Source organism: Anser brachyrhynchus (genome assembly GCF_964034855.1).
Source record: "Anser brachyrhynchus genome assembly, chromosome: 6".
Lineage (NCBI taxonomy): Eukaryota > Metazoa > Chordata > Aves > Anseriformes > Anatidae > Anser > Anser brachyrhynchus.
In genome coordinates, this window is record NC_137700.1 from 30,469,609 (window position 1) to 30,495,220 (window position 25,612).

At 62.2% G+C, this 25,612-nt stretch overlaps 1 protein-coding gene across 3 annotated transcripts in view; it reads left to right on the top strand.

Annotated features, from left to right (window-relative positions):
* Window positions 1–376: 376 nt before the first annotated feature.
* SLIT1 (slit guidance ligand 1) overlaps window positions 377–25,612 on the top strand; it is a 47,913-nt gene continuing 22,677 nt past the window's right edge. Inside the window, exons 1-4 of one of the 3 annotated variants that reach the window (XM_080596796.1) lie at window positions 377–500; window positions 11,045–11,116; window positions 11,439–11,510; window positions 12,066–12,137. In XM_080596796.1, the coding sequence (XP_080452922.1) occupies window positions 11,446–11,510; window positions 12,066–12,137 (137 nt within the window). In that variant the 5' untranslated portion in view covers window positions 377–500; window positions 11,045–11,116; window positions 11,439–11,445. Of the gene's footprint in view, window positions 501–849; window positions 1,206–8,899; window positions 8,989–11,044; window positions 11,117–11,438; window positions 11,511–12,065; window positions 12,138–25,612 lie in introns of those variants that run through there. The other 2 variants (XM_080596794.1, XM_080596795.1) reach the window with 2 other exon arrangements.

Consider the following 25,612-nt stretch of genomic DNA (forward strand, 5'->3'; position numbering starts at 1 on the left):
CTCTGGTAGCACCGTAGTGTAGCGCCGTATTATTTAAGAGGTGCTCCTGGCCCCAGGACCTGCTGCCAGCCCTGCAGACACCCTGCTGGCCAGGGGAAGGGGTGCGTGGTGGGGTGTCCGTGCTCACACACCTCGTCTCCTGCTGCTGGAGCAACCTGACAGCTCCCACATCCCTTCCTTTGATGGGTTTCCTCTCCGAGAAGGAAATCTGCAGCGGTTGCTCCAGCAGCCAGGGCTCTGTGGGCATCTCGGAAAGCTTTGCTGCTTCCCTTCACAACTCTGCTCTTGGAGGCGTGGGGTTATGGAAGCGTTTCGGGTGCCACTAATAAAGCAGGTGTCTGGCCCTCCTGGTTGCACTCTCCTTCTTTTCATTTGTAGACCTCAGAGAAGAAAATGGACGGCACCAGAGCAAACGCACCGCTCTCATTTCTGAGATATCAACACCTTGGGGCCAAGCTCACAAGATTTCTTGGGTTTGCTCGTGTTTTCCCATGAACCAGGTACATTTTGCCTCTTCGTTCTTAGAGGCTCAGCCACAGCAACATTTGTGCTACTTTATTTCCTGAGCTGCTCCCTTGGGATGGGAAAGGAGATGTAGAACGGTGCTCGGAGCGCACGGGGGGACGCGGAGGATGCCCCCAGCCCCTGCCAGCCCCCGGGATCTTCCGCCCCCAGCCCGGCCCGGAGCCCCCCTCTCCCCTCGGGGCGCAGAGCCCCGACGGCTCCGTGCCCGGGGGCCGGGCTGGGGGCCGGGGGGGGCGCTCCGGGAGAGGCGGGGGCTGCGGCGGGGGGGGGCGGGCAGGGCGGCGGGGAAGGAGGAGCCAGCGCGGGGGCTGTGCCTGGCTGCGGGATGGGGCGGCAGTGAGGAGTGCCGCCGACGGGGCTCTCGCCCCGCAGCCGTGCCGTGCCGAGCCGAGCCGAGCCGCGCTCCCCCCCCCCCCCGGTGATGCTGAGCGGCCCCGCCGCCTAGCGCCGCTGCCCGCTGCCATGGCGGCGGCCCCGACCCCCGGGGGGGCGGCGGGGGTCCCGGCGGGGCTGCGGGTCGCCGCCTGGCTCCTGGCTTGCGCCGCGCTCTGCCGGGGCCCCCCCGCCGCCGCCGCCGCCGCCTGCCCGCCGCTGTGCGCCTGCAGCGGCACCACGGTGGACTGCCACGGCACGGCCCTGCGAGCCGTGCCCAAGAGCATCCCCCGAGGCACCGAGCGCCTGTGAGTAGCCGCGGGGCTCCGGCGGCCTTTGTCCGGGGGGGGGGTGCCCGGAACCCGTCGGGGATGTAGGTGCGGGAGCCCGGCGAGCGGCCCCGGGGAGGTTTTGGGGGTGTTTGAGGGCGTCTGGGGAGGGCTTGTGCAAACGGCCGGGGGGCTCGGGTGCGGGAGCCCGTCGGGGGGGGTGCGCCCTGCTCCTGTGTGCGCGCAGGGGTCCGGCCGCGGGGCGCGGGCAGCATCCCGCCGTGGGGAGCCCCCCTGCTGTCCCCTCCGCCGCGGGGTGCGCCCCGTCGAGGTGGGGAGCGGGGTATTTGTGCAGCACCCCCGTCCGTGGGAGGGGTGTGCGAGGGGTCCAGAGTGTGAGAGAGCCCCCGTGTGCCAGTGCTGGGGGGCAGAGCTGTGCCGGGGGGTTGCTGCAGGGGGCGTTTGCACTGGTGGGCATGGGTGTGAGGGACCTGGGGCAGCACGCGAGGAGCTGTGCGCCCACACGCAGGTGTGGGGCTGTCCCCACGGGGCACCCACGCAGCTGGAGGGGCTGCCTGTGGGTGCCTCCCGCCCCCAGCCCGTAGCTGTGCTGGGCACCCCTTTGTCCCTGGGAAACCTGCCTGGAAACGCTGCGTGTGGTACCAGGGATCAGGTCCCGTCCCCTCAATCTCCCCTGGGGACCCCACGGTGTGACCAGCCTCCAGCCCCGTGCCACCATCTCCCCGCTCATCAGACCCTCCGGGGTGGTCTCTGGGTCTCTAGGCTGGACCCGCACGGGGAGAACTTCCCTCCCGTGGGGCACAGACATGGTCCAGCTGTATAGGTTCTTGGTGTGCAGGTGTCCCCACTACCAGCAGAACAGCAGAGCTGTCCCCAGCCTCTCCCCTCTGCCCGGGGGCACCGGGTGCATCGTCCCAGGGGCTGCTCTGGAGCCTACCGGTGCTGTGCCTGCCGTGGGATGTATCCTGGGCACACGGTGCTCCTCCTGCCCCTGTGCCGTGCCTCACCTGGTTACTGGGGTGCGAATGTGCCCTTTGCTTGCGGCTGGGGACAGCAGACGGGGACAGCAGGCAGCCTGGCAGGGTGGCAGCTGCCTGGGCTGCACCCAGCGTGCCGCGCTGGGAGCTCTGCGGGGCACCGCTTTCATGGAGTTTTCTCTTCTCCCGCCATAATTATCCTCCTCCAAGTGATTACTGCACACAACAACAACCAGGCGGCTGCGGGCTGCTGGTTTGTGAGCTCCGGGGCTGTGGCACCCTCCCCTGCATGCCCAGAGCTGGGGGAAAGTCTGCGCAGCAGCCCTTTCTGCCCCTCGGGGAGCGCCGTGTGCCCCACAGCAGCTGCTCCGGGTGCAGGGTGCTGGGGGGGGTGTGGGCAGCGAGCCCCCGCCTCAGCATCGCTCAGACGAGCCGGTGGTCCTGCTGCTGGAGGGGACAGACCCCTGGGGGTCTTCAGTGGTGCCCCGCGGGGCATCTCTCCCCTCCGGCAGCTGGTCCCGCTCGCTGTCTGCCGCTCTGCCTCGCCTGCCCCGCTCCTGCGTGCCCGTCCCCGCCGGGTTCCCTACACGTTCACGCAGCTGCTGCTGCAGGATCTGCCGGCGGGGCTGAGGCAGACGTGCTGCTCCCTCGTGGGTGTTGTCTGCTGGATAACTACTTCCAGCTTTGTTGCACGCCCTCGCAGGTGCTGGAGGGTGCCTGCGCGCAGCAGGTCCCATCCCCGAGCAGTGCATTCATGCTGGAACAGCTCGTAAGCGAGTTCAGGTTCCCCGTAAGGAGGCTGCAACCAAGTTTTCACTGCTTAACAGAGCAGGGGCAGCCAGCAGCTGCAGGGAAGCCTGCAGCACGGAGCGGGCACGGCTCTCGCTGTCCCCGAGGGATGGCTTGTTTTAGGAAACCAGCGATCCTTCCCCTGTGCCCTCGCTGCCTGGCTCTTTCCCAGCCCCGGGATGTGCGGCGGGAGCGGTGCCAACCTGGCAAGGGGCAGCGGTGTCTCTGCTGTCGTGCTGCCTGCCTGTTGCACAGCCGCAGCCTTACGCGGTGTTTGGAGGCACCAGGCTTTCTCCAATGCCCCCCAGCTGGATGAGACCCGGCGGGGACGGTGCAGCACCTGTAGGCACTGCTCTATGGGCTGGGGCAGCAGTGCCTGGTGATGAGGTCCGAGCCTTTGAAACACACCCTTTTCCTTTGAAGAACAGGGATTATTTGCCTCGCAGAGGCACTGGTCTGATTGTGTTTCCTGGAAGCACTGAGCACTCGGCACATGCCAGCACTCCCTGCCCGGGGGATGCGACCGTGGGCTCCGGTGTAGCTGGTACCCCCGGGGTAAGGTGGCCAGCTCCAGTCCCAGGCAAACCTCTCCCAGGTTTTGCAGCTCTGCAATCTGGGAGGATCACACACCAGAGAGAAACTGTCAAAGGCCTTTTCTAGTGAGACAGGGAGGTGGGGACGGCTCCCCAAGGTGATGTGCCCTCCTAGCAGTGCTCCAGAGGAGGGTCGGGGTGAGGCTTTCCTGCACTGGGGGCAGCCAAGTGGTGCCCACACCCCCAGGCTCACCCGGAGCAGGCACTGAGCAGCGAGGCTTGTGCTGCAGCAAGGGGAGAGGCAGCAAAATCTCTGGGCGCTCGGCACAGCGCCTGTGCCTCTGGCAAGCAGGATAGAGCAGCTCCTGGGGGCATGGTGGGCAGGACGGGTGATAATCCTCCAGGCTGCTTTGTCCCTGGGAACCTCACCTGAAAATGCTGCGTGTGGCACCAGGGATCAGGTCCCGTCCCCCCGGTCTCCCCTGGGAGCTATCTGCCCCCGGGAGCCCCTCGAATCTCAGCTGCAGGGGCAGAGCCGTGGGAGAAGGGCACGGTTCCCTTCCCTGCCTGCTCGCTTGCTTTTCTTTCTTTCTTTGAAAGCGCCTCTGAAGAGCAGACTCCCCTGTCGGGGAGCTGGGTAATTCTCCCCGTGCCAGCAGGATCAGTGCAAATTCACCGCCGTCAAATGGCTGCTTCCAGCGCGGCTGTTTGCTAATGGGGCCTGAATGGAGCCTGATTGCCTTGCACTTGCTTCTGCTTCTGAAGTTTTCAGCTGACAGCTGAGAATTGCCCCGCTCACCCCTCTCGCCACCTCCCTGTGTGTTGGGGGGCTCCGGCTGTTGGGGGGCTCCGGCGGCACCAGCGCCCCATTGCTGCGCCCCCTTGGGTGCCCCTCGGAGCCTGCCGTGGGGCTCCTGGCTGGCTTGCTCCCCCAGCTCAGGACCTGCCCGTACTGAAACGGGCCCCATCTAGAAGTGCACCCCCCAGCTAGTCCCCCCCCCGCTGCAACTGGGGGGGTGGGGGTTTGCATCCAGATCGCTGGCAAAGAGAAAGGGAGCTGAGCTCCAGCCTTCGGGAACGGGCGCGCGCTGCCAGGGTGGCTGCGGTTGCGAGGCTGGTGCGCTGCGTGCCCATCTGCTGCCGAAATTACAGCAGCGAGCTCTTGTTTGGAGAGCGCTTAATTCATGCACGCGCCTCTCCCCGAGCTGCCTGAGCAAAATGTCTTGCGGCAGCCGGGCTGGTGCATGGCAGCAGCGCTCGTGTGTTCGGCACCAGCCCTTGCTCTGCATCTCTTTGGGGTGCTTCGGGAACACTCCTCCTTAGGAAACACGTTATGGGGCCGACCCCTCCATCCCCAAGGTGCCGGCTGAGGTTTCGGTGTTCCTCTGAGTGCCCAGGGGGCTGGCTGCAGGTGTGGGGGAGCAGGCAGGCTGCAGAGCCCCGGGGCAGGATGTGGGGCCGATTTCCAGCTGGGGCAGTGCTGGGATGACCCCGCAGCCCTCACCCTGCCCGGATGGCCGGGGTGGCACAGGGTGGGTGCGGGCTCACCGGGGGAGGCAGCCCAGCCTGCCCAGCCCAGCGCGGTGGCTTCCTTGGGAGCCTTCCTGGACAGAGGAAATTTGCAATTCTATTCCAATTTCTCCCTTCAGCTACGTCCAAGGCAGATGCTGTCTATATATCGCCATGGTAACGCTGCGTTCTCGCTCTCCGTGGAATTGCATGCTGGAAAAATATTAGTTTAAAAAACTATGTCGTGTTTGTATTGACTGGGGCTGAGGCTGATAGCGGAGGATCTATTGTCCCCTGGTTGGGAAAAGTCACCGGTAACAGGCAATAAAGCCTGTCGGATTGGCCTCTGGTGACCACTTCTCACCCCGCACAGCAATTGCTTCCCTATAAACCCTTCCGCGGCTCTGTTTTATTGCATCCTTTAAAACAGATATTTTTGCCTTCAATGTGCTGCCACTTTGCTCCTCCGGGGCGATGCATTGTGCTGCAGGCGACTCCTCTGCGCCGGGGCGGGAGCGAGGAGGGAAGCTGCTCCTGGCTCCAAGCCTCGCTCCCTGGCGTGCACTTGCAAATGCCTCGGCTGCGCCCTGGTGTGCTGGGCACCGCGGCGGGGAGGCCGTGCGGCACAGCACCCTGCGTACACCACGCACTCCTTCTAGCTGGCTCGTTGCAGCACCTGCATTTGCCCTGAGCTTCACGCTCCCCGCTTCATTGTTTCCTTCCTTTCCTAATGAATCTTCAGCCGGCAGCAGCACGGGGCAGCCAGCACCATGTAAAATGGAAGGGGTGAGGATGCTCAAGGGACCCCGCGGGGAGCACGGCCAGCGGCACGGCGGAGCGGAGGGGATCCGTGGTGCCACCGAGGTGGCGCAGGCAGGGGCAGGGTGTCCCGTGGGGGGAAAGGCAGACGAGCCTGCCACCCCGTGCTGAGAGGGGCTTTGTCTGTGGCGGGGCTTCCTCCGGTTTGCTCTCCAGGAGAGGTGAGGTGGGCGAAGGAAGCGCCTGCCTTTGTCTTACATCCACGTCCTTCATGGTTCCCTGCCCGCTCCGGTGGTGCTTAGCGCCGCGTCCACAAGCCTCTTTATGTTCACTGCTACCGAAATAACCTTCCATGGAACCCAAAAGAAAAAAGAACATTTCTCTACATGTTGTCTGAAGGGCTATAAAAGCAGCTGTGCGTCAGCAGTGCCCCGTCCCACGGGACACCAGCCCCACGTTCCCGCTCTGCCGCTGGCCCCGGCGCCAGCTCCCGCGGCTGGTGGCCGTCCCCGCGCAGGAGGTGGCAGTGGCAGGAGCCGAGGTTTTCCTGCCTGTAGCACGAGGCCGCAGTTAGCAGCGTGGGCAGGGAGCTGGTTAGGTGACAAGGTGGTTATTAGGTCTGCGGCACGGGTGAGGTGACCTCGGTGGCGTTGGTGCAGGGCGCAGGGCTGGTCCCTCCGGGTCCGTCTCGGGGCTCCCGCCTCCCAAGCTTTGCTGGATTTCTGCTTTCCTGGTGTGCATTTTGGATGCACTTGCTGCTCAAAATAGCAGAGGCGAGTGTCCTATGGGGGAGAGAAGCTGCTAGGAGGAGGAAGAACAGAAAAAAGGGAAGATTAATTTTTCAAGCGATGCAGCCGAGGAGCAGCCCTCGGCACTGCAAGTGGGAGAGATGCGAGCTGCCAGCCCCGGTGGGGGGAGCCCAGTGAGCGGGGAGCTGGGGGGAGTGGGGAGGCACCGGGCAGTGCCCCCCTGCCCCGGATAGTTCATGGTGAGAGGAAGCCCCAGCTCCAGCATGGGATGCTCCAGGAGACCTGGAGGCTGGGGCTGAGCAGGCACTGGGGTCGCCATCCCAAAACCCAGGGTCGGGGCGCACATGTCCTGGTGCCCCCCCTGTGAGCCGCTCCAGGAGGGGTGAGCAGAGGCTTTGCTGAGGATCGGGCTGGATTGGACCTTGCTCTGCCAAATGGAGAACGATGGCTCGTCTGAAGGTGACACACCACGGTGCTGTGCGAGGGGAAAGCGCTGCCTGACTGCTGGCGGCTAATGGCTGTGGCATGAAAACCCCGGAGAGAACTTAGGAAGAACAGAAAGCCTTCCCATTCCACGGCGCCCGTGGCACAATCAATGCTGTTTGTAGCACTTAAAAATTTATCGTGATGCTAACCTGCTTTAGTACCTCATACAGGCTTACGGAGTGTCCTGTGCTTTGGGGGCCAGCGCCGCGCTCGGGCTTGGTTTCCCCTCCAGCAAAGGGTGGTTACCCTGCGAGGAGCCCCGAGAGCACACAGCTGCTCCTGGGGCTCCCCTTTTCGGACACATCGCCCTGCAGGCACCTAGGAGGGTGTTTGTGCTGCGGTGTGCTGCATCCCCCGAGGGGCTTGGGTGGGTGAACCCCGTGGGCTCCTCCTTGTAGGGCAGTTCAAGGCAAGGGTGGGAAGGAAAAGGGGGAGAAGGTGCCGAGCCCCTTGTGCTGCTGGGTCAGTGTGGGTGCCCAGCGCCTCTCCCCGAGCAGAGGCAGCAGCATCCAGGATCCCCTCCTGCACCTCGCAGGGATGGGGTTACCCCGAACCCCTCGGGCTCTAGACGTGTTGAGCTCCCCTCCGTGCTGGCACCGGCGGGACCGCCTCTCCCGGGGCTGCGAAGTGCTGGGACTCCGTTGCATTCAAGCCAGCTGAGTGAAATCCGGAGAAGACTTGAAAAATGCAGTGAAAGTATAGGGATGAAAGGTTGCAGCTGCTCTGTGCCCCAGTGCCGAGCACAGGGGTCAGTCTGGGGTCTGCTCCTCTTCGGCGTTTCCATTAGCGGGACCGTGATGGAAGGGGAGCTGCTTATGACATTTGCAGCTGACACCAGGCTGGGAGAGATGCAAGCGTGCTGGGGGACGGGCTTAGGCTTCCAAGTGGGCTCAGGGAACAGGAGGAAGGGTCCGGCCAAAAGGATGCAGGAGCCTGGGGGCTGGAGGGAGGCGTCCGGTGGGAGGCAGCAGCCAGCAGCAGGGATGAGGGCTGGAGCGCGACCCAGCAGGTCCTACCCTGGCAAAATAGAGAGGATGGAGGGCTGCATGTGCCAGGGGATTGCTGGGGCTGGAAGAGGGGAGATGCATGGGCACGGGAGCAGCGTGGTGGCCACGGATGGGGTCCACCTGCAGCGAGAGCGGGTCAGGGTTCGGGAATGGTCCTCATGGCAGGAGAGGTGAGATGCTGGAACAGGCGCTGGGGAGCGTGGCTTGCTGAATGAGCCCTGGAGGTGTCCGGCAGGATTGACGGAGGGCTGCAGCGGTCCTGCTGTGGGGTGTGTGACCTTGCAGCCTTCATCTCCCAGCTTCCCTGATCATCACCCAGCAGGGCTGCCTCCACCTGGGGCCGGGGCTCTGGGCTGAGGGACACGGAGCTGCTGGGAGGGAGCCGTGCCCCTGGGGGTGCCCCAAGCCAAAGGCAGGCACCGCAGGGCAATGCGGACCGTGGAGGGAGGGATGCACGGCCCCGACGGAGCGAGTGGCAGGGCACAGGGTCAGCGGGGACCTCAGGCTGTCCTGGGAGCACCACAATTCAGTTCTCTGCCTCGGTGGGGGAGCAAGGCTCAGCAGACGAGTGCAAGGGCGGGAGCCGTGTGTGTGCCAAAAAGCTGCTGCTTTGTAACAGAGCACAAACAGGCTGCGCTGCCCCCGAAGCGTTCCCCTCCCCTGCTCCTGATAAATCAGCGCCCAGGGAAATACCGCTCGTGCTGGCTGTGTTTAATAAATTACCCCGCAGCATTTGCACTCGGCAAGTTTGTTACAGAGTTGGTGTAGCTCCCACCCCGGAGAGGGAAAAGACACATTCCCGGGAGTGGAATGAGCCGTCCAGAGATAGGAACCGAATTTCAGCCCAGCCTACGCAAACGCAGTGCAACGAAGCCCACTGCAGCATCCAGGCATCACCCCAGCTGCAGGGGGATGAGCATGCCCTACATCTGGGCTTTCGGACCACAGCCCAGAAACACTGCCAGGCGGGTCCCCAGCCACACCAGCCCTCGGTGAGGCTCCGCTGCATGGGGCAGGGCAGGGGTTTGCTTCGCTGGGAAGGGCTCAGCGGCAGCAGCTGAGCCGCAGGGAGCCGGGGTCTGGGCACAGCAGACCGTGATTTATCTCCGTGAGGAGCCAAGGGGGATTTGGAGGGGAAAAAAAAATGGCCTGAAGTTAAATAGCAGGGTTGCCTCGGCATCCTTACAAATAAGCTGTACCTGCTGTTCGTTCCCATCTCGGCTGCGGAGGCCATCATTCACCCGAACAAAGGCAAGGGGAGATGCCGAGAGCAGTTGTCAGGGAGCGCGCAGGGCGAGCCCCCGAGGAAGCAGGGCCGTGCAGGGGTGCTGGGACACTGTCCCCTTGGGGACAGCCACCAGCCCCGGCCCTGCATCACCCCGGGGTGCTCGGGGGCACACCGGGAGGCTGCTGCGGCTGGGTGGGCGGCAGCATGCTGTGTCCCTGCTTGTGCTGGAAAGTCTTTGGGTTCAGGAGGCTTTATCCTGGGAGAGAGGGCAGGTGCTGGTTTTGGCACGAGGAGGGGCCTGTCCGTGGCTGTTGGATATTTCTGCGTGTCTGTGCTCTGCTTTGCCTGTGCCCTGCCTCTCTGGCTGTTGCTCCTGCCGTGGAGTGCCGGTGCCGGGAGTCATCCCTGGGCTTTGCAGGCTGGGCAGCGTTCGTATCAAAGCTCTCTGCTCTGCTCTCTCTGCACTACCAGAGATGTCCCAGCTCCCACGCACACACCGCAGCCTATGGTATTACATACATCTAAAAGAAGGTGATGTGAGGTCCTGCTGGGAAACTGCCCTCTCCAGGAGCTAGTGCTGTCGCCTCTGATGCGGCCCTGGGGACCTCCCCGAGGCCATCTGCTTCGGCACGGACCCTTTAGGACATTTGGGGAAAATCACACTCGAAGCAGGGGTTCCTCCCTTCCTTCGGCTGGCCCCAAGGATGGGATCCATGGGGAAATGTGCACCCAGACACAGGCACAGAGCAATCCCTGGAGGTGGCAGACCCCCGACGTGCATCCCCAGCCCTGCTGGAGCCCGGTGCCGTGCGGCGCAGGCAGGGCGAGCCGGGGGGGCTGCGGAGCCCGAGCGTGGGTCTCGGTTTAATCGCCGGGGCTGGGGAGCCTCTATTCATTCCCCACTTGCATTCATCTGTGTCCTAGTAACGTGCCCCCCCCAGCTCCCTCCCGACGCAGGCACACACACGGCTGGATAATGGCAGGAGCCCGGCAATCTCAGCCGCTGAATAGCTGTGTAATTATGGGGCTATAACGGCGAGCTGGAACTCATTAGCCATTATCAGCCGCTTCAGAGGGACAATGGCAGCACCCCGGGGTGCGCGGCTGCGCGGGCTGTACCGGGCGGCCCTACACGCTGCTCGACGCCTCTGGGGCCATCCGGACACTGACCCCATACCCTCGTATGGCCACGGAGGCAGGCTTCGGCTCAGGATGGATGCAGCGGGCTTTGGGATGGTGGGGCGCACCGTGTCCCAGTGCTGAGCAGACCCTGGGCAGGGCAGCAGCTGTGGAGGGAGCAGGATTTTCCTTATTCCCCACAAGAGGTGGGACATAGGGACTGGCCTGGCTCGCAGAAGGGTTGCAGAAGCACTTGAAGTGTGCTAATCCTACGGGCACATGCTTCAGAGGTGTGAGGTGGCTGAGCACCAAACTGGTGGGGATGCATGTGGGTGACCTGTGGCTGTGTGCTCGGAGGCATCCTGCTTCTCTGGGGACCAGTTGTCGGCTTTCTTATTGCCCTTGCCCTCTCTAAGAGGCTCAATGAGTTCAGCATGAGCCCGCCAGACGTTTGCTGCATTTCCCCGCAGGGTGATGTGCGTCTGGGCAGGCAGGGATGTGCGGGGATGGGCAGGTTGGGGAGCAGGGCGATCCCTTGCTGCTTTGTGGTCCCTGAGCGGCGCCAGCTTGCGCCCTGAGGGCACAGAAATGCAGCGGCCACTGCGGCCCTTTGGGCTATGCCTTTCTGGGGACTGTGGTGCCGCAGTGCCCGGCTGGTTCCCGAGCACTTTCCCCCTGACCTCCGCCTCTTCTCTCCCCAGGGAGCTCAATGGCAACAACATCACACGCATCCACAAGAACGACTTCTCCGGGCTGAAGCAGCTCCGTGTCCTGTGAGTCCCCAGCGAGCGGCACGCTCAGCGTGCGGCCCCTCCGGGGGGGGCTAAGGATGGTGCTGAGCCCTTTGGTGGGCACCTGCTGGGGGGGCTGGTGGGCATCCATGTTGGGATGGAGCATATGGTGGGCTTCCAGTGGGGAGAAAGATCTTGGGTAGGGTTGGGTTGGTTTGGGTAGGGTTGGGTAGGGTTGTGTTGGGTTGGGTTGGGTTGGGTTGTGTTGGGTTGGGTTGGGCAGGGTTGGGTTGGGTTGGGTTGGGTTGGGCTGGAGGCCACTCTTCCAAAAGCCAGCCCCTTCTCTCTGTGTCCCTCTCCGCAGGCAGCTGATGGAAAACCAGATCAGCATGGTGGAGCGCGGGGCGTTCGATGACATGAAGGAGCTGGAGCGGCTGTGAGTGGTGGGCGTGCAGGCGGGTGGGTGGCACGAGGTGGCAGCTCTGCTCCCTGCGGGCACTTTTTGCCTTAACCCATAGCCCGTTGGTGCTGCGTGACTTCAAACAGCACCACTCCTGCACAGCAGCGTGGGAAGCAAGCCTATTGCTGTTCCTACAGATCTCAAAGCCCTTTTTGACGCTCCTGAGGTGAGGGGCAGGTTAAACACAAATCACTACCATTGTTATCAGCTGTGTCCCATGTGTGAGCCAGGGAGCCGTGAGCTACAGCTCAGTACTCAATAAAATAGCTCAGCAGCTTAAAACCCCCGAGCTGCTCGAGCAAATATTAGGAGCCGAGTGAGCAGCAGGTTAACAGCGCAGTTAAGCAGCAATCAGCAGCTAACAGCTTGGAGTCCTGTCTGCATATAATTGCAATATTGTGAGTAAATCTATTAATGCCCAGTTGGCTCCCATCACCTGGAAGCAGGCGTGCCGGAGCGAGCCAAAGCTGTGCCCGGGGTGGGTTTCCAGCTCTCCTCCAGAGCCCGTGACCCTTTTCTCCTTCCCCGCAGACGGCTGAACCGCAACCAGCTGCACGCCCTGCCCGAGCTCCTCTTCCAGCACAACCAGGCTCTGTCGCGGCTGTGAGTACCTCCCAGGTCCCCTGCGCGGCCGTGCGTGGGGCTGCTGGGGGGCTGGAGGGGCAGGGGTGTCCCTTGGGGGGCTCAGGGGATTGTGCTGGTGTTTAACGATGTCCTGTAAGCGCTGGTGGTTTGGGCTGGGTGCTCTGCACCACGTGGAGAGGTTGCTTGCACCATGCAGGAGCAGGGCATTTGTGGCCAGGACGCGAGGTCTGTACGTGTGGCATCCTCCGTCTCCACTTCTTAGCTGTGAATTGAGGACATTAGGTCCCCACGGAGGCAGGAGGGGGTAAAATAACCGAATGGGCCAGCATGCTGCCAGGATAGGCACGGCAGTGCCTGGGGCATGCTCTGGCTGAGCTGCTCTGCCCCGGGGCGATGCTGCGGGTGCCAGGAGTCGGTCGCGGCGTTTAGCGAAGGGTTAAACCGCCGTGTGGGTTGCCAGCGTGGGATGTGTGAAATGGTGGACGGGTGCCAGCGATGGGCCTAGGTAATGGCAGCTGATAGCACAGGCGTTCAATTAATTATCAAATGGCATTTGTTGAGCTCAGCTGTGCCGTAGCGTGGCGCCAGCAAAGGCCCATCCTCCTCCAGCCGCCCGTTGCGCAACAAAAACACAGTGGAGAGAGTTATTTTACAAACAGTCATGTTTCCCTTTTCATCTTCCCTAGATTTTAGCACTGGGCTCTTTCAAAAAGCAGAGCCCCGCGGCTTGTCAGGGAGGTGGGGACATGCCCCTCACACCCCTCCGTGCGGGTGGGTGCACGCCAGCCCCGCCTGTCGTCTGCTGTCGCTTCCCACCCCATGGTCCGGTGGTGTCAAACCTCTTCTCTCCCACCTTAGAGCTGTTTTCCGGCCTTCTCTGCTGGCACAGCACCTGTAGATGGTTTTTGATTATTTTTTTTGCAATCTGAGACGGGGCGAGCGGGCTTGGGTCTTGCAGCCCCTCAGCAATAGGTGGTGCCCGTCCCTGGGAGCATCAGGTGCTGCGCCTGGGGACCATCAGGGACCTGCTGCTGACTCTCCTCGTGGCTCCCTGCTCCTGAGGTTCCCCAGGACAGTTTGGGGGGATGGCAGGGAAGGGGGTACCAGTGCAGACCTTGTCTAGACGCCCCGTCACGCTGGCTTAGCAGGAGGTGAGATCTGAAACCGTGCTGGTGCGGCGGTGCGGGAGGTCACAAGGACACTCTTAAATTGCTGCAAAGCCGGCTCGGGCTACAGGGATATGAGTCAGTGGGGAACAGGTTTAAGCTAAATTGAAATCAGCTCTGCTCGAGCTGAAATCGGAGCCTCTCCACCAGGCTTCGTGCTTATTTAACTGCTGAAAGGGATCTGGGGTGGCCGGTGCCCCCTTCTTGCCCCAGAGTCTGGCTGGGACACCGTGAGGGATGGGACGGGAATTGAGAGCTCTTTCAGGGCGCTGTCCCCAGACCATTCCCAGCACCTGGTGCCCGTGCCAGCTTCCCAGTGCCCTGCCCACCACATCCAGCCCCGGTGTGCATCTCTAGCTCCGGGGCTGCTGGGGCTCCCAGGTCCGGCAGGCGGGCGACAGCTCAAGCAGATAGGGGTGGGTGCTGGACCCAGAGGGGGCTGCTCGGATGGGTGCCTGGGTGCTGCAGCATCCTCCAGCCTTCCTCTTGCTGCATCTTCAGCAAAACCTTGGTTATGTAGCAGCAGAAGTTAGGGCAAATCTGTTGAATGTGCGGTGGGTGGCAGCCATGCGATGGTCTGGCACTCACAGAGATCTCTCACGGGCACGCAGAGGAGGACCTTGGCTCGGGTCAGGATGGAGAGAGGCCTTTTCCGCCTCCTGGGTCCAAGTGTCAAAACCTAATCCACTCCGGTGGTGCTTTGTGGTCTCCCGGCCCTGCGCAAGCTGCAATTAGTTACTCAGATCCAGGCTGTAAAGAGCATTTGTGCATCAGGATAATGGAACGGGCTGGAGGTAAACCTGATCCGCCGGGGCGCAAATAAGCTGGGGAATGGCAGGAGAGGGCCAGTGGAAAATGAGCCTCAAATGAGGCCGTGGGGGAGGTGAGATGCCTGGAGAGGAATGTTTTCTCTTGCTACTTGGGAATATTGGGCTGATGCCTGCCCAGAGTCTGTCTCGGCCAGGGATGGCTGCAGTAAATGCAGCCAGAGCTGGTGCCCCCTCCTCGGGGGAAGGATAGCACCTGGGGCTGCTGCTGCCACAGCCTGTGGGCTCAGAAATTGCCTGAAAATTTGAGATTTCAGTGCACACTGAGTTCCCTTCCTGCCATTCAGTTTGCCATTGGGATGGACCTGCCACTCCGTCCCCATTCGGATGCGTAAGGGCTGATTTTGGGGCTGGATCCTGCCCCGGCTGCCCCGGGGTTGAGCCTGGGGGCAGGAGGCAGCGAAGGGGCTGAGCCAGACCCACAGCGGGATGGCAAGGGGGGGGCTGCACGGCCTCCCTTGTTGATACCCGCCGTAACGAGCGGGTAACTCATTAAGCAGCGCCGGTGGCTGGAAATGACGCTGATCTGAGGCTTTGCCGGAGCGCGCGTGACCCAGGCGACCCCATCTCAAACCGGGTTTAATTAAACTGTCAGCGCCGGACGGAAGAACAAAGCGTGGTGGGCCCGGGGGGGGGGGCACGGCTGCCCCCGCAGCGGGCTGGGGAAGGGCACGTCTCCTGTGAAGTGGTGAGCTGATAAAAAATGCATCTCGCCTTGCACCGGGGGGAATCGGCCAGGCACGAAGGTGACCTCTGCTATCGCGCTGCTCCCGGCGGCCGTGCGCATCTCCGCTCAGCCCCGCTCGCTCCTGCCCTTCTCCCGAGCTGGTGGGAGCTGTTTTTCCCTTGGGAAAAGCCAAGCCCTTGGGTTTCTCCCTGCTCCCTTCAAACCTTCCCCCTGAATCTCTATTTAAGCCCCTTTGGGGGCGCTGGGCAAGGAGAGAGGAGCCTGGGGGTGGCCGAGGCAGCAGGGTGAGAACGGAGACGCTGCGGGTGCATCGTCAGGGAGGCAAAGACGTGGGCTGTGGAAATGTGCTGCCAGCAGCCAGGACGGCTATAAATAACGAGTTTCCTCCCGGGGAAGCCGAGCTGGCGCAAGGGAGGAGAGGAGCGGCGCTCAGCGCGGGCAGCTCTGAGCATTTCGGATGCTGGCCACGGCTCGTCAGACCCCTGCCAGCAAAAACGGTGGAGGAGCTGGTGCTGCGTCCGTGCTCGCCGCCAAGGCCTGGGGGGAAGAAAGGGCTGGCAGTCCTGCTCCCTGTCCGTCTGTCAGGGCAGCAGCCAGCCTCCCGGGGCTCCTTGGAAGCGGCGTTAACATCTCAATCAGCACCGGTGGCTTTCCGAGAGAGAGCCGGGGACACAGGGGATGCTGTGGGAGCTGGGGGCGCCTGCTCCTAGCAAGGTGTTCCTCTGGTGGCAGAGCCTGCAGAAAGCAGTGATGCTGTCCCTTTGCTCCTGTCTGGGAGCTGGGAGAGATAGCAGGGGTGAGCCAGCCCTCCCTGCACCGGGGGTGTTTGAAGCTCTGGGCGATGGGGGAGCCTTGCCCTGAGCCCCCAGCACTGCCGTGTGGTGCTCAGGTACGGGGGTCTGCATTACAGCGAGCTCTGGGGCAGGTTCCTCACTGCCACCCCCGCATCTGGCCCAAAAGCAGCCCCATTGCCTCTATGAAGGCAGGCAAAAGAGAAAAAAAATCGAGTGGTGTTAAATAACTCGAGAAAATGCAAATGACATCCTTCAGAAGGAGAGGACCACAAGCACGCGGGAGGAAGCTGTGAGCTCCATAGTAGCAAAACAGGGTGACAAGTGAAAAAGGAGCTGTCGGGGGAAGGAATAACAAAGCAGGCCCGGCTCAGATGGGGCTGGCTGCGCGTGGGAGGTGTTGCCTGCGAGACTGTGCCGGTGACCGCTCCTCGCGGCGCTGCTCGGGGAAAGCCCCGGGTGGGAGCAGGAGAGATGGAGAAACGCCGGGCGGGATGGAGAAACGCCGGGCGGGACGGGAACGCGGGCTAGGGGATCGCTGGGTGGGTGGATGAGCAGTCCTGTGCCCTGGTGCTGGTGCCAAGCGTGTGCATGGGCAGGTCAGGGTGCACGGGGGGTGTTCTTCCCCCGGCACAGCACCCCGAGGATGTTTCCTTCGTGCCTGCTGCGCCCTGGCTTGCTGGCAATGCTGCCGAGGCAGTGGGCTGGCTCTGGCTGCGTGCCGGCTCTCCCGTGCCAGACACCCGCCCCGTCCTCCCACACCGCTCCTGCTGGGGCTTTGGCTGAGGCTCGGTGCCTCCAGCGAGGTTTTGTGCTCCACGCCTCGTTCTGCAGCCGGGAGCTCGGCGTGTGCCTGGGAACCGCCGCGTGGGAAGGGGCCCACGGGCACGGCGCGGTGTTCGCGTCGGCACCCCACGCGCGTGGTGCTTTGCGCACAGATGTGCACGCGCTGCTTCCCGGCATCTCTGCCCTGCATCCCCTCTGGGGTCCCGCAGCAGCTCACCCCCCTCCATCCCCAACGCCTGGATGTGAAGCCCCTGCCGGGAGCATCCCCCTCCCCTCGGGCACAGCGTCCCCGCTGTCACCGTGCCCAAGTTGTCCCCGCGGCTGTTGTCCCCGCGACTCCGGGTGCCGGACCCCCTCGCGCTCCCCGACAAAGACCCTTCTGTCGGGGACGGAGCGAGGCAGCGCGGGGCTGGGGGGGCCGGGCTGGGACGCGTCCCCCCGAATACCAATCAGGAGGGGGGGGCTGCAGGGTCTGTGCGAGGCGAGACCCCCCCCCCCCCCCAGCTGCGGCGGGGGGATCGGGGAGGGGGAAGAGAGGCCCCGCTGCAGCCCCCGGGAACAAAGAGTCAGTGTGGCTCGTGACAGCTCTAAGGAAACGCGGGGAAACAAATGCACCGCTAATAGGTGGGGAGGTGACCGCGCAGGAGACGCTGCCAGGCGGGCGGCCGGGGGGCTGCGGCTGCAGCCGGGCATTTCCTCAGCGATTCCCACCCTTGCCGCGCTCGTCCCTCTCCTGCCTGCCTCTGGGATCCCCCTCCAGCCACCGCTGTGTGGGACACCTGCCCCGTGCGCCCTCAGCCCTGCTTTGGGTGCACGGCTTGGATTTGACTTTCCTGAGTTATTAAGGCAAAGGGGTCAGGACCGAAGCGAAGTGCTGTTTCCAGCCGCTGCCCCCTCTGCGTGCCATTGTCCCATGCAGAGCATCGCTGCCCACCTCCCTGATTTGCAGCCTGCATTGAAGCACAATCCAAAATCAAGGGCTGATCTTCCCAATGCTGGGCAGCGGTGCTAATTGCACGGGACAATGACATATTCGAACCCCTCCATCCCAGCTTAGCACCCATACGCCCCATCTGCCCCCCCCCCCAACCACTTTTGTTCCTCTGAAAGAGTTAAAAAAGCACTCGAAGAAGTGCTCCCTTTGTCCGTATATTTTGATAGCAGAATAAAAGCATTTCCTTCCTCCTGTTTTTACAGCTCGCTTAGGAGAAAGGTTCAAAGTAATTTCAAAGAATCGTGAGCAGACTTATCCTCCGGTAATTTGATTTCCAGGACATGAGGGAAAGAAGTCTGAGGTGGTGATTTTAAAGCAAATTGTAGCTCGGTACCCCCGCACACGTATCCCCCAGACGTGGCAATGTGCAGAGCTGGCTAATTAACCCGCGCTTCCCTTGGGTGGCATTTCCCAGCACGGAGGGGTCTGGGGGCACTGCCAAGGGGAAGCTGGGGATGCTCTGGGGGGGTCCCGGCACGGGGTTGGAGAGCCCCTCTCGGTGTGTTGGAGGGGCTTTAGGGAGGTGGGGGCTCATCTCCCAGATCCTCGTCTTTGTTAAATTAATTATCATCCCAGGCTTATCCCCACTTAACCAGCGAGACACAGACGCCTGGGGTTGGGACCCCCACCGCCCCACAGCAGCCTGGGGATTACAGGGCCTTACCCACAGCCTCCCCCCCTCTCCATGGTTTTTGCACCCCCCCCACCCCCCCTTTGCCCCCTGAGGCTCTGGTCCCCGTTTGTACTTCCCTTCAGGACAGGAAAAGCTGGATTAATTTTTACTGCTCCCGAGGGAGCTGTTTGTAACCGAAGACGTCTCGCTGTTTGTTGTCTGTAAATGGGGCGGCAGGACACAGCCGGGGGGGGGGGTTGCAGTGGGTTCCTTGCCCCCCCCTTCTCCCCGTCTTGCTGTCCCTCTGGTGGGAGAAGGAGTTTGGGGCAGAGCTGCTCGGGGAGCAAAGGAGTTGCTCCAGGATGTGATGGCGAGACGAGCTTGGCCATCCTCCGAGTGTTTGGGAAATTGTTTTCAGGATCCCATGGACGATGAGCAGAGAATTAAATTAAGCTTTGATGGAAAGCACAGGAAACGCTCCTTCCAGCCCCAAAATACCCCCTCACCTCCAAGCTGGGAGGGGACTCTCCATCCCCAGACCCCTCCCACACCGATCTGGGACCCAGGAGTCCTGGCCCTGCATCCCCAGAGCCCTCCCATCCCTGTGGGGACTGCGGCACGGCGCTCAAAGGGGCTTTTGTCCTGCTCCAAGCCCCACAGGTGGGTGGGCGCTTTCCCCCCCCCCACTTGCCATCCAAATCCCGGGCTTGCGATGCTTTTTCCCAGGGGCCACCGTGATGCGATGCGGGCTTGCGGGGTCGCCCAGGCAACGGGGGCCTGGGGATGCATTTTTGGGGCTGGACCCATTGAAGGAACCTACTGGGGGATTTGCTAGAGGGGCTCGTGGTGTCCCCACTAGCCGCAGACCGGCACGGACCCAGCAAAACGCGCGGCTGCGCGTTTTGCTGGGTCCGTGCCGGTCTGCGGCAGTGGCTATTAAAGCAGGAGAGCAATTACCACCAGCACTATTAATTACTAATCAGCGTGGTGGGGATGGAACCGGGGCGGTGCAGCGGGGCACCGTGCATACAGAGGCATTTTCCTTCTCCGGGCGCTCCGGCTCACTCGCTCTCTTCCCCGTGGGCGCAGCAGCGTGTGGCTCATTCCAGCATCCCCGCGATTTCACAGCGTCCCCGCAGCCGGGTGTTAATGAGATTAGAGCCCAGCTTTAAGACGTCTCTCTCCATCCTTCGCCATCCAATTACACAGCCCGCATGGTATCTGATTGCCTGCGAGAGGGGAGGGACCGTGGCTGGCTGGGACAGGAGGATGCAGCTGGTCTTTCTGGGTATCAGCCCCGGCGTGCCGAGTGGTTTTCTTTCTTTTCTTTCTTTCTTTCATTTTTTTTTTTTCCTCCCCCCTTGGCTTTGAGCTGCTTCGTTTGGCTTTTTCATCGCTTCGCGACGTGGCGGCTGGGCAGAATTTGTTTAAATTAACTGCTTGAATGGCAGCGTTTGTGTGTGTTGGTGGGGGGGGAGCTCAGACAGCACCAGAATGGATGAGGGGGATTAAAGGTGCCTAATGGCTTCCAGATGGGCATCCCGGACTGGGAAACAGCCTCACAACCCCAACCCCAGCTGGGGGCGAGGCGGCCGGGGCTGGGAGCCGCGACGCTGCGGCAAGCGGCTGCTCTGAGCTAGTGCCTGCGGGGACAGGGTCCCCTGGGCTGCTGGCTGCCTCTCGGTGCCCGGGGCCAGCCCGCGGACACGCCAGGAGCCTTTTAGAGGTCTCAAGGCTCCGGGCACGCCGGGCTGGGGATAAACACAGCGTGCGAGTCCGGCTTTTGGAGGTGCCTTGGCTCCGTGGTGAGCTGACAGTGCAAACACAGCAGAACCACCGAAGCAGCAGTTTCTTCTTGAGAGAAGTTTCTTCTTGGTCGTAACGTGAGGAATGATGATATTTAGTCCTTTGCACCCCCCACCTGGGCTCTGGGGGTACCTTGGGGCTCCGTCACCCTGGTTGCGACGCCGGGATGCGAAGCACGTTGGTCACAAAAGAGATCAGGTGTGCGCCGGCAAAGGGCAGCGCTAAGTGGGCTGCTGGGGAGCGGTGTCACCGGTGGGGACATCATCATCGCTTCTGAGTTTCATTTGCGGCTGAGAGCAGTGACACAATCTGCAAGCCTCCTGGCTGCTGGGGTATCTCCCGTGCCGTAGGACGGCTAACAGCAGGATTTAAGCTTCTTAGGGGAGTGGTCCACAGAAGAGCCCCTCGGGGCTAAGGGGAAGGAGCCCCGAGGGGTACTTTCTGCCGACACGCCGTCTGCCCCCCATCCTGGCCCGGGCTTGGTCCCCCGCCTCTCGTTTCCTTCTACAAATATTGAGAGAAGAAACAGCGCGGCTGCGAGGGGACGTTCCCGCGTCCCAGCCACACAAGCGCCTCTCCGCAGAGCCCCGCAGGTGGTGACCCTGCATTCCTCAGCCCGAGGGCTGACCGGAGAGAAAGCAAATATTGTCTCCGCCGGGGGCCTCCCCAGCACACGCTGCCCGAGAAAAGGGGCTGGAGGGGTGGAAAGGTCCCCAGCCCTGGCAGGGATGCACAAACCCGGCTCTTTGCCGGGGTGGCACGAGGTCCCCGGACCTGGTGCGACCCGGACGAGGGGCTGTGCCTGGGGGGCACGAAGCTCTGGACATCAGGCACTTTGCCACCCCGGTGGGGACGGCGCCGTGGTGAGCGGCAGCGTGTCCCCGCGATGCGGAGCTGCCTCCAGCGCGACACCGATCCCAGCTACAGCAACGGCACGGGCGGCAATCAGGGAGGAATTAAAGGATAATTAATGCCAATCCACATGGAAAATTGCTCTCGTCAAACAAACCCGATATCATTTTTTTTGATGAGCTGACAAATTGGGTTGATAAGTAGCGACTGCGCTGACATGATATACCGAGACTTCTGCAAGTCATTTTACTCTTGCCTGGAGGATATTGCCATGAAAACATTAATATTCTGCAAAATCAGTGTAGCATCTCTGACAACGTGATTCACTGGTAGACTTCACGGGGAAATCGCGGCGGTGGCATCGCTGGCGGGGTGCTGGGGGGCTCTGCTCCTGCCCCACCATAATTCCTGGGTGGTAAAACTGATTTTTGCCGGCGCTTTGGCTGCTCCTCGCCCCCGTTTCTCGCACCGTGTGAGCGATGGAGCTGGGGAAGGAGCCACCTGCAGTGACAAGGAGTGGGATATTGCAGCTCGGTTTGGAAGGAAAGGCGTGCTGATAGGCGAAGGGAGCGGGGCTGGGGCTGCCGGCGGGACACGGGTCCCGCAGAGCAGCTGGGGGCACGCAGCTCCGCCGAAACACCTGCGCTGGCAAACAGCCGCACGCGAGGGCTCGCATCTGGGAAAAAAATGTAGGTCACGGCTACGAGACCGCAAACGGCGTCTGGGGACGTGGTTACACCGAAAAGGACTTAGCAGCCAGCTCACAGCCCGCGCCGGGACGCGGGGTCCCAGCGCTGCAGCTTAGGGGGTGAGGATGAGCAGAGCAGGGCTGGGGGTCGCCGTGCGGGAGGGCTCCCCCGGACGGTGCTCCTGCCTCAGGGCCCACGGGACAGGGACTGGGAAATCAGAAAGTGCTCGGAGAGGAAGTGCAAGGTAATGGGAGGTGCGGAAAACCTGCCTCCCAGTGACAGGAATTAAAGTGCTCGGCCTATTTAGTGTGTGCGGGAGGAGGTGAGGAGGGGATTTGATCACCGCCTTTGCATACCTGCATGGGGAGAAGCCTGATTGTAGACACCTCATTAATTTATTTATTTTTTAACAGAAGATAAAGAGAAAAAGCATAAAATTGTTCGGTAGCTGGAGGCTGAAAGCAGACAAATTCAGACTGGAAATAAACTTGGCTTTTTCACCGCTGTTCACCATTGAACACTCGGCAGGGAAGAGGTGGACGTGATGTCCTTTGAGGCTGCAAAGGAGACCGTGCTGCTTTCCCCAGTGGTCAAAATGGGAAGGGACAGCCTTGGAGCGGGTCCCCAGGGAGAGCTCTGTGCCTGGGCTGCGCGGGCAGGGGCGTCCCAGCGGCTGAACGTCCCCCTCCCTGGGTGACACAGGGGCGCGTGGGCTGGGGCTGGGGTCCCGCTGTAGCTGGGAGCCTGCCCCTGGAGAATTGTCACCCCGGGGTCCTCTGGGGACAGCGTGTGCAGCACGAGGGGTGCAAAGGGGGGGGCTCCCAGCACATGGGTGCAGCCCTGCCTGCGTGCTCACAGCCTGCTGACCGCTGATCCTCTGCCCGAAGGAATTTCTTCGCATGCTCCGCGAATCTTTGTGCTCCGTCCTTGCAGCCTTAGGGTTTTGTGCCCTTTTTTTTTTTTTTTTTTTTTTTTTTCTTTTTTCCCCCTCCAGCCTCTCCAACAAAGACACCTATTCTCCCCTCGCGCCCCCGGGGATTTACACAGAAAGCTCACCCTCAACACGGCGAAAGAAAGGCCGGGAGAGGAAGCTCGCACAAAATGCGGTGTGTGGCTCTTTGTCTGCCCTTTGTAACGCCGCTGCACAATGCGCTGCCCCGGCCACCCACCAGACCCCAGGCACCCAAGGTGCCCCCTCGGCGGGGCAGACACCCACGTCCTGCCCTCGGTACGGGACTTTGGGATTCTCCCCTGCACCACCCGGGGCACAGCCCCATCCTTTGTGCTGGGGAGAGGGGAATTTGGCAGGGAAAGCCCTGCCATGTTCCAGCAGCCCCCCACCCCGGGGCTGAGTGCTGGGGGGGGTCCTCCCATGAGGGGCTTCCATCATCCCGCTCTGACGGCTTTTAACATGCTAATGACCCTCTGCAGGGCAGGAGCAGCTCTGTGTAAAACCCATGTTCAGCCCTCGGTCATGGACATTTGCTCGGAGACACGTTGTTAAATATTTATCCAACCCGCCTCCCCCCCCACCCAGTGCAACACGCGTTAACAATAGCGACCGCCCCGGCCCCTTCCCCCTCGCCGGGGACATGTGGCTCCCAGCCCATGACAGCTAACGTTATCGTTTGTACCTGTGAATTATTGATAAGGGATAAGATAGTCCTTGCAGCGAAAAAATAACGAGGGGCAGGGGCTGTTTGCAGCGCAAAACCTCCTCCCGCTGCAAAACGGGTGGCGGGACCCCTTCCCTGCTGTTGTGCGTGCCTTTGTGCATGGCAGCCCCTCTCCCTGCATGGGTCCTGTCCCCTCTCGGTGACCTGCACCCTCCCTGTGCCCCTGCTGCCTCCGGGGAAGGCATCGCCCGGCCCCGCAGATGGGGTTTTGCAGGGGGAGCTTTCCAGCTGGCGAGGCTCGGGGGGGCTCAGGAGGTCTCGGGGCTGGAGGAGGGAGAGTGGTGCCTGGATTTGCGGCCGCCGATGCACGCTGTCCCCAATCTGTCCCTGGATAAAGGGGGATGAGGCTGCTGATCCCCTGGAAAGCAGCGGTGCGGGCTGCAGCCCTGGGAGGGATGGATCCTGTGCTGGCTCAGTGCTGGGGGCTGAGCAGAGGGGCTTGGCGTGGCTGTCCCCAAGGTGCAGTGTGGCTGTCCCCAAGGTGCAGAGGGGACAGTTTGTCCCGGAGAGCTGCTCGGCCAGCCCTGCCATGTCTGGGCTTCGGCTGCCTTGCGCGAGGCGCTGGGATGCTGCTTGGGAGGCTGCAGATGGCTTGGGGGGGATCTCCTTGTAGCTGGCGTGGGCAGGCAGATTAAAACCAGGGCGCCTTTTTAAGCCAGTCCAAAGCCTGGCTTTGATGCACTTAGCCCCTCAATCCCGCCGCGTTTAGCAGAGAGCCGGGGCATTAGCGTGCACAGCCTGGCCGGGTTTGGGGTCGCAGATCTGCATCCCTCGGCCGGGAGCGCCAGGGACAGGCAGGGGCGCTGCTGGCAGCTGCGGCAGGGAAGGGGTGAGTGCAGCCCAGCGGGTGGCTGGCGCTGGCACTGAAGCCATGGGAGCGCGAGCGGTCGCCTCTCCCCACTGCCCTTCCTGCTCCCCGACTCGCCCCCGGTGTGCCACGAAGGCAGGCCGGGCCCCTCAGACATCAACTTTGAAGTGTGAATTTTAAACGCCCTGCGAGTTTGCGGGCAATTACCCGGTGCTGTTCCCTGCCTTCGCTCCCGGCCCTCTCTCTCTTGCAAACCTCCTGCTCTCTGCCCTGGTTTTAGGGGAAGAGCCCGGCCCCGGAGCAGCCACGGGCTGTGCCGGGCTGCGTTGTGCTGCTCCTGCGTGCAGAAGGGGACATGCTGCAGCCCCTCAGCATCCCACGGCCCCCAGCTCCATCCCCGCTGGGTTCTCCAGCCGAGCAGGGGAGACCAAACCCAGCTGCTCTCTGGCCAGAGGGGTTCAGTGGGTGCAGTGGGGACCTCCGGGTGCCCATCGGGGTGGCTGGGGCACCGTAGGGTGCTCGCGTGTGTGGCTGGGGCTGTGCAGGGGCCGGCCCCATCCCTGCATGCTGTGCAAGGCAGAGGCAGGCGGTGTGTGTGAAATGGGCTTCACACGACATCAAATGCACTGCAGTTGGGTGGAAATTGCCTCTCCGAGCATCTGAGCAGCTCCCCGCTATCTCCTCGTGCCTGCCCGTGGTGCTGGCTGGGCTGATAATGCATAAAACACCCGTTCCCCTCCAAGCTGCGGTGGCTGGCACCTCATCTCCGGGCTCGCAGACAATTTGCATTAATGCTTACCTGAGCAACCCGGGGCTCCCTGGCATCCCCTCTGCCTTTACTGCCATGGTCGTGCCGAGGGCTTTTGCTCAGGGGCTCAGAGTTTCTGGGCTGCAGCCTTTGTGCTCCGCGAATCCCAAACCCTAATAAAAAGCTCAGGCAGAAGAAAGGGCCCTTCTCCCGATTCACACGAAGCCATGTCCCGGATCCCTTCCCGGCCGGCAAGCTGCATTGTTCCCTGGCAGGATTTCAGTGGGAGAGCCGGCTAATTTGCGGTATTTTACATACCTAATATGTTGTCAGAAATGCTTTTAAATCCCTATAATATTTAATTAGGAGGCGGCTTTCGGCGTATTAGGCGGGAACGGGTCCGTCTAATTAGTTACTGGTGATTTCATACCCGGGAACGTAATTACGCTAGGTACAGGCTGGAGGCAAGCTCCCACGTAGGCACTGGTCCTGTTTGGGAGCTGCTTGGGGGTGCACAGCGGGGTTGCCCTGGCTGCTGTGGGCAAGGTGGGGACAGGCGAGGTGCTGCAGTGTGCCAGGATCAGGCCGTGGCAGGATCAGGCCGTGCCCCCTCGCAGCTCAGGGCTGCTGCTGCTTCCCGCCAGGCTCTGACACCTTCTTGAGACGTGCTTGTCTCCAAACCCTGGTATTTTTAATCTTGGAATCCGACAAAATGTGAATCATCCAAGAGATGTAGGAGCGGGCAGAGTCCTTGGCAGACTGGGGTGTATTTTTAGCCCACATGCATTGGAATTTGACTGTTTCTTAGGGAAAGAAAAAAAAAAAGGTTTTCAGCTCTGAGCACCCAGCTCTGCCCCCCAGGGATCCCTGGTACCCGCTCCGCATTGCATTGCCCAGCCTGAAAATAAAGGGGCTGCGACCCCTGCCCCGTGCACTCCTCCAGGAGCCGGGGGGTGCCGAAATGGGACCGTGCCTGGAACCGGGACCTGGCTGCTGGCCCGGGCAAGCAACACCCAGGGCGGGTGCCGCCGTCCCAAGGCTGCACGGGG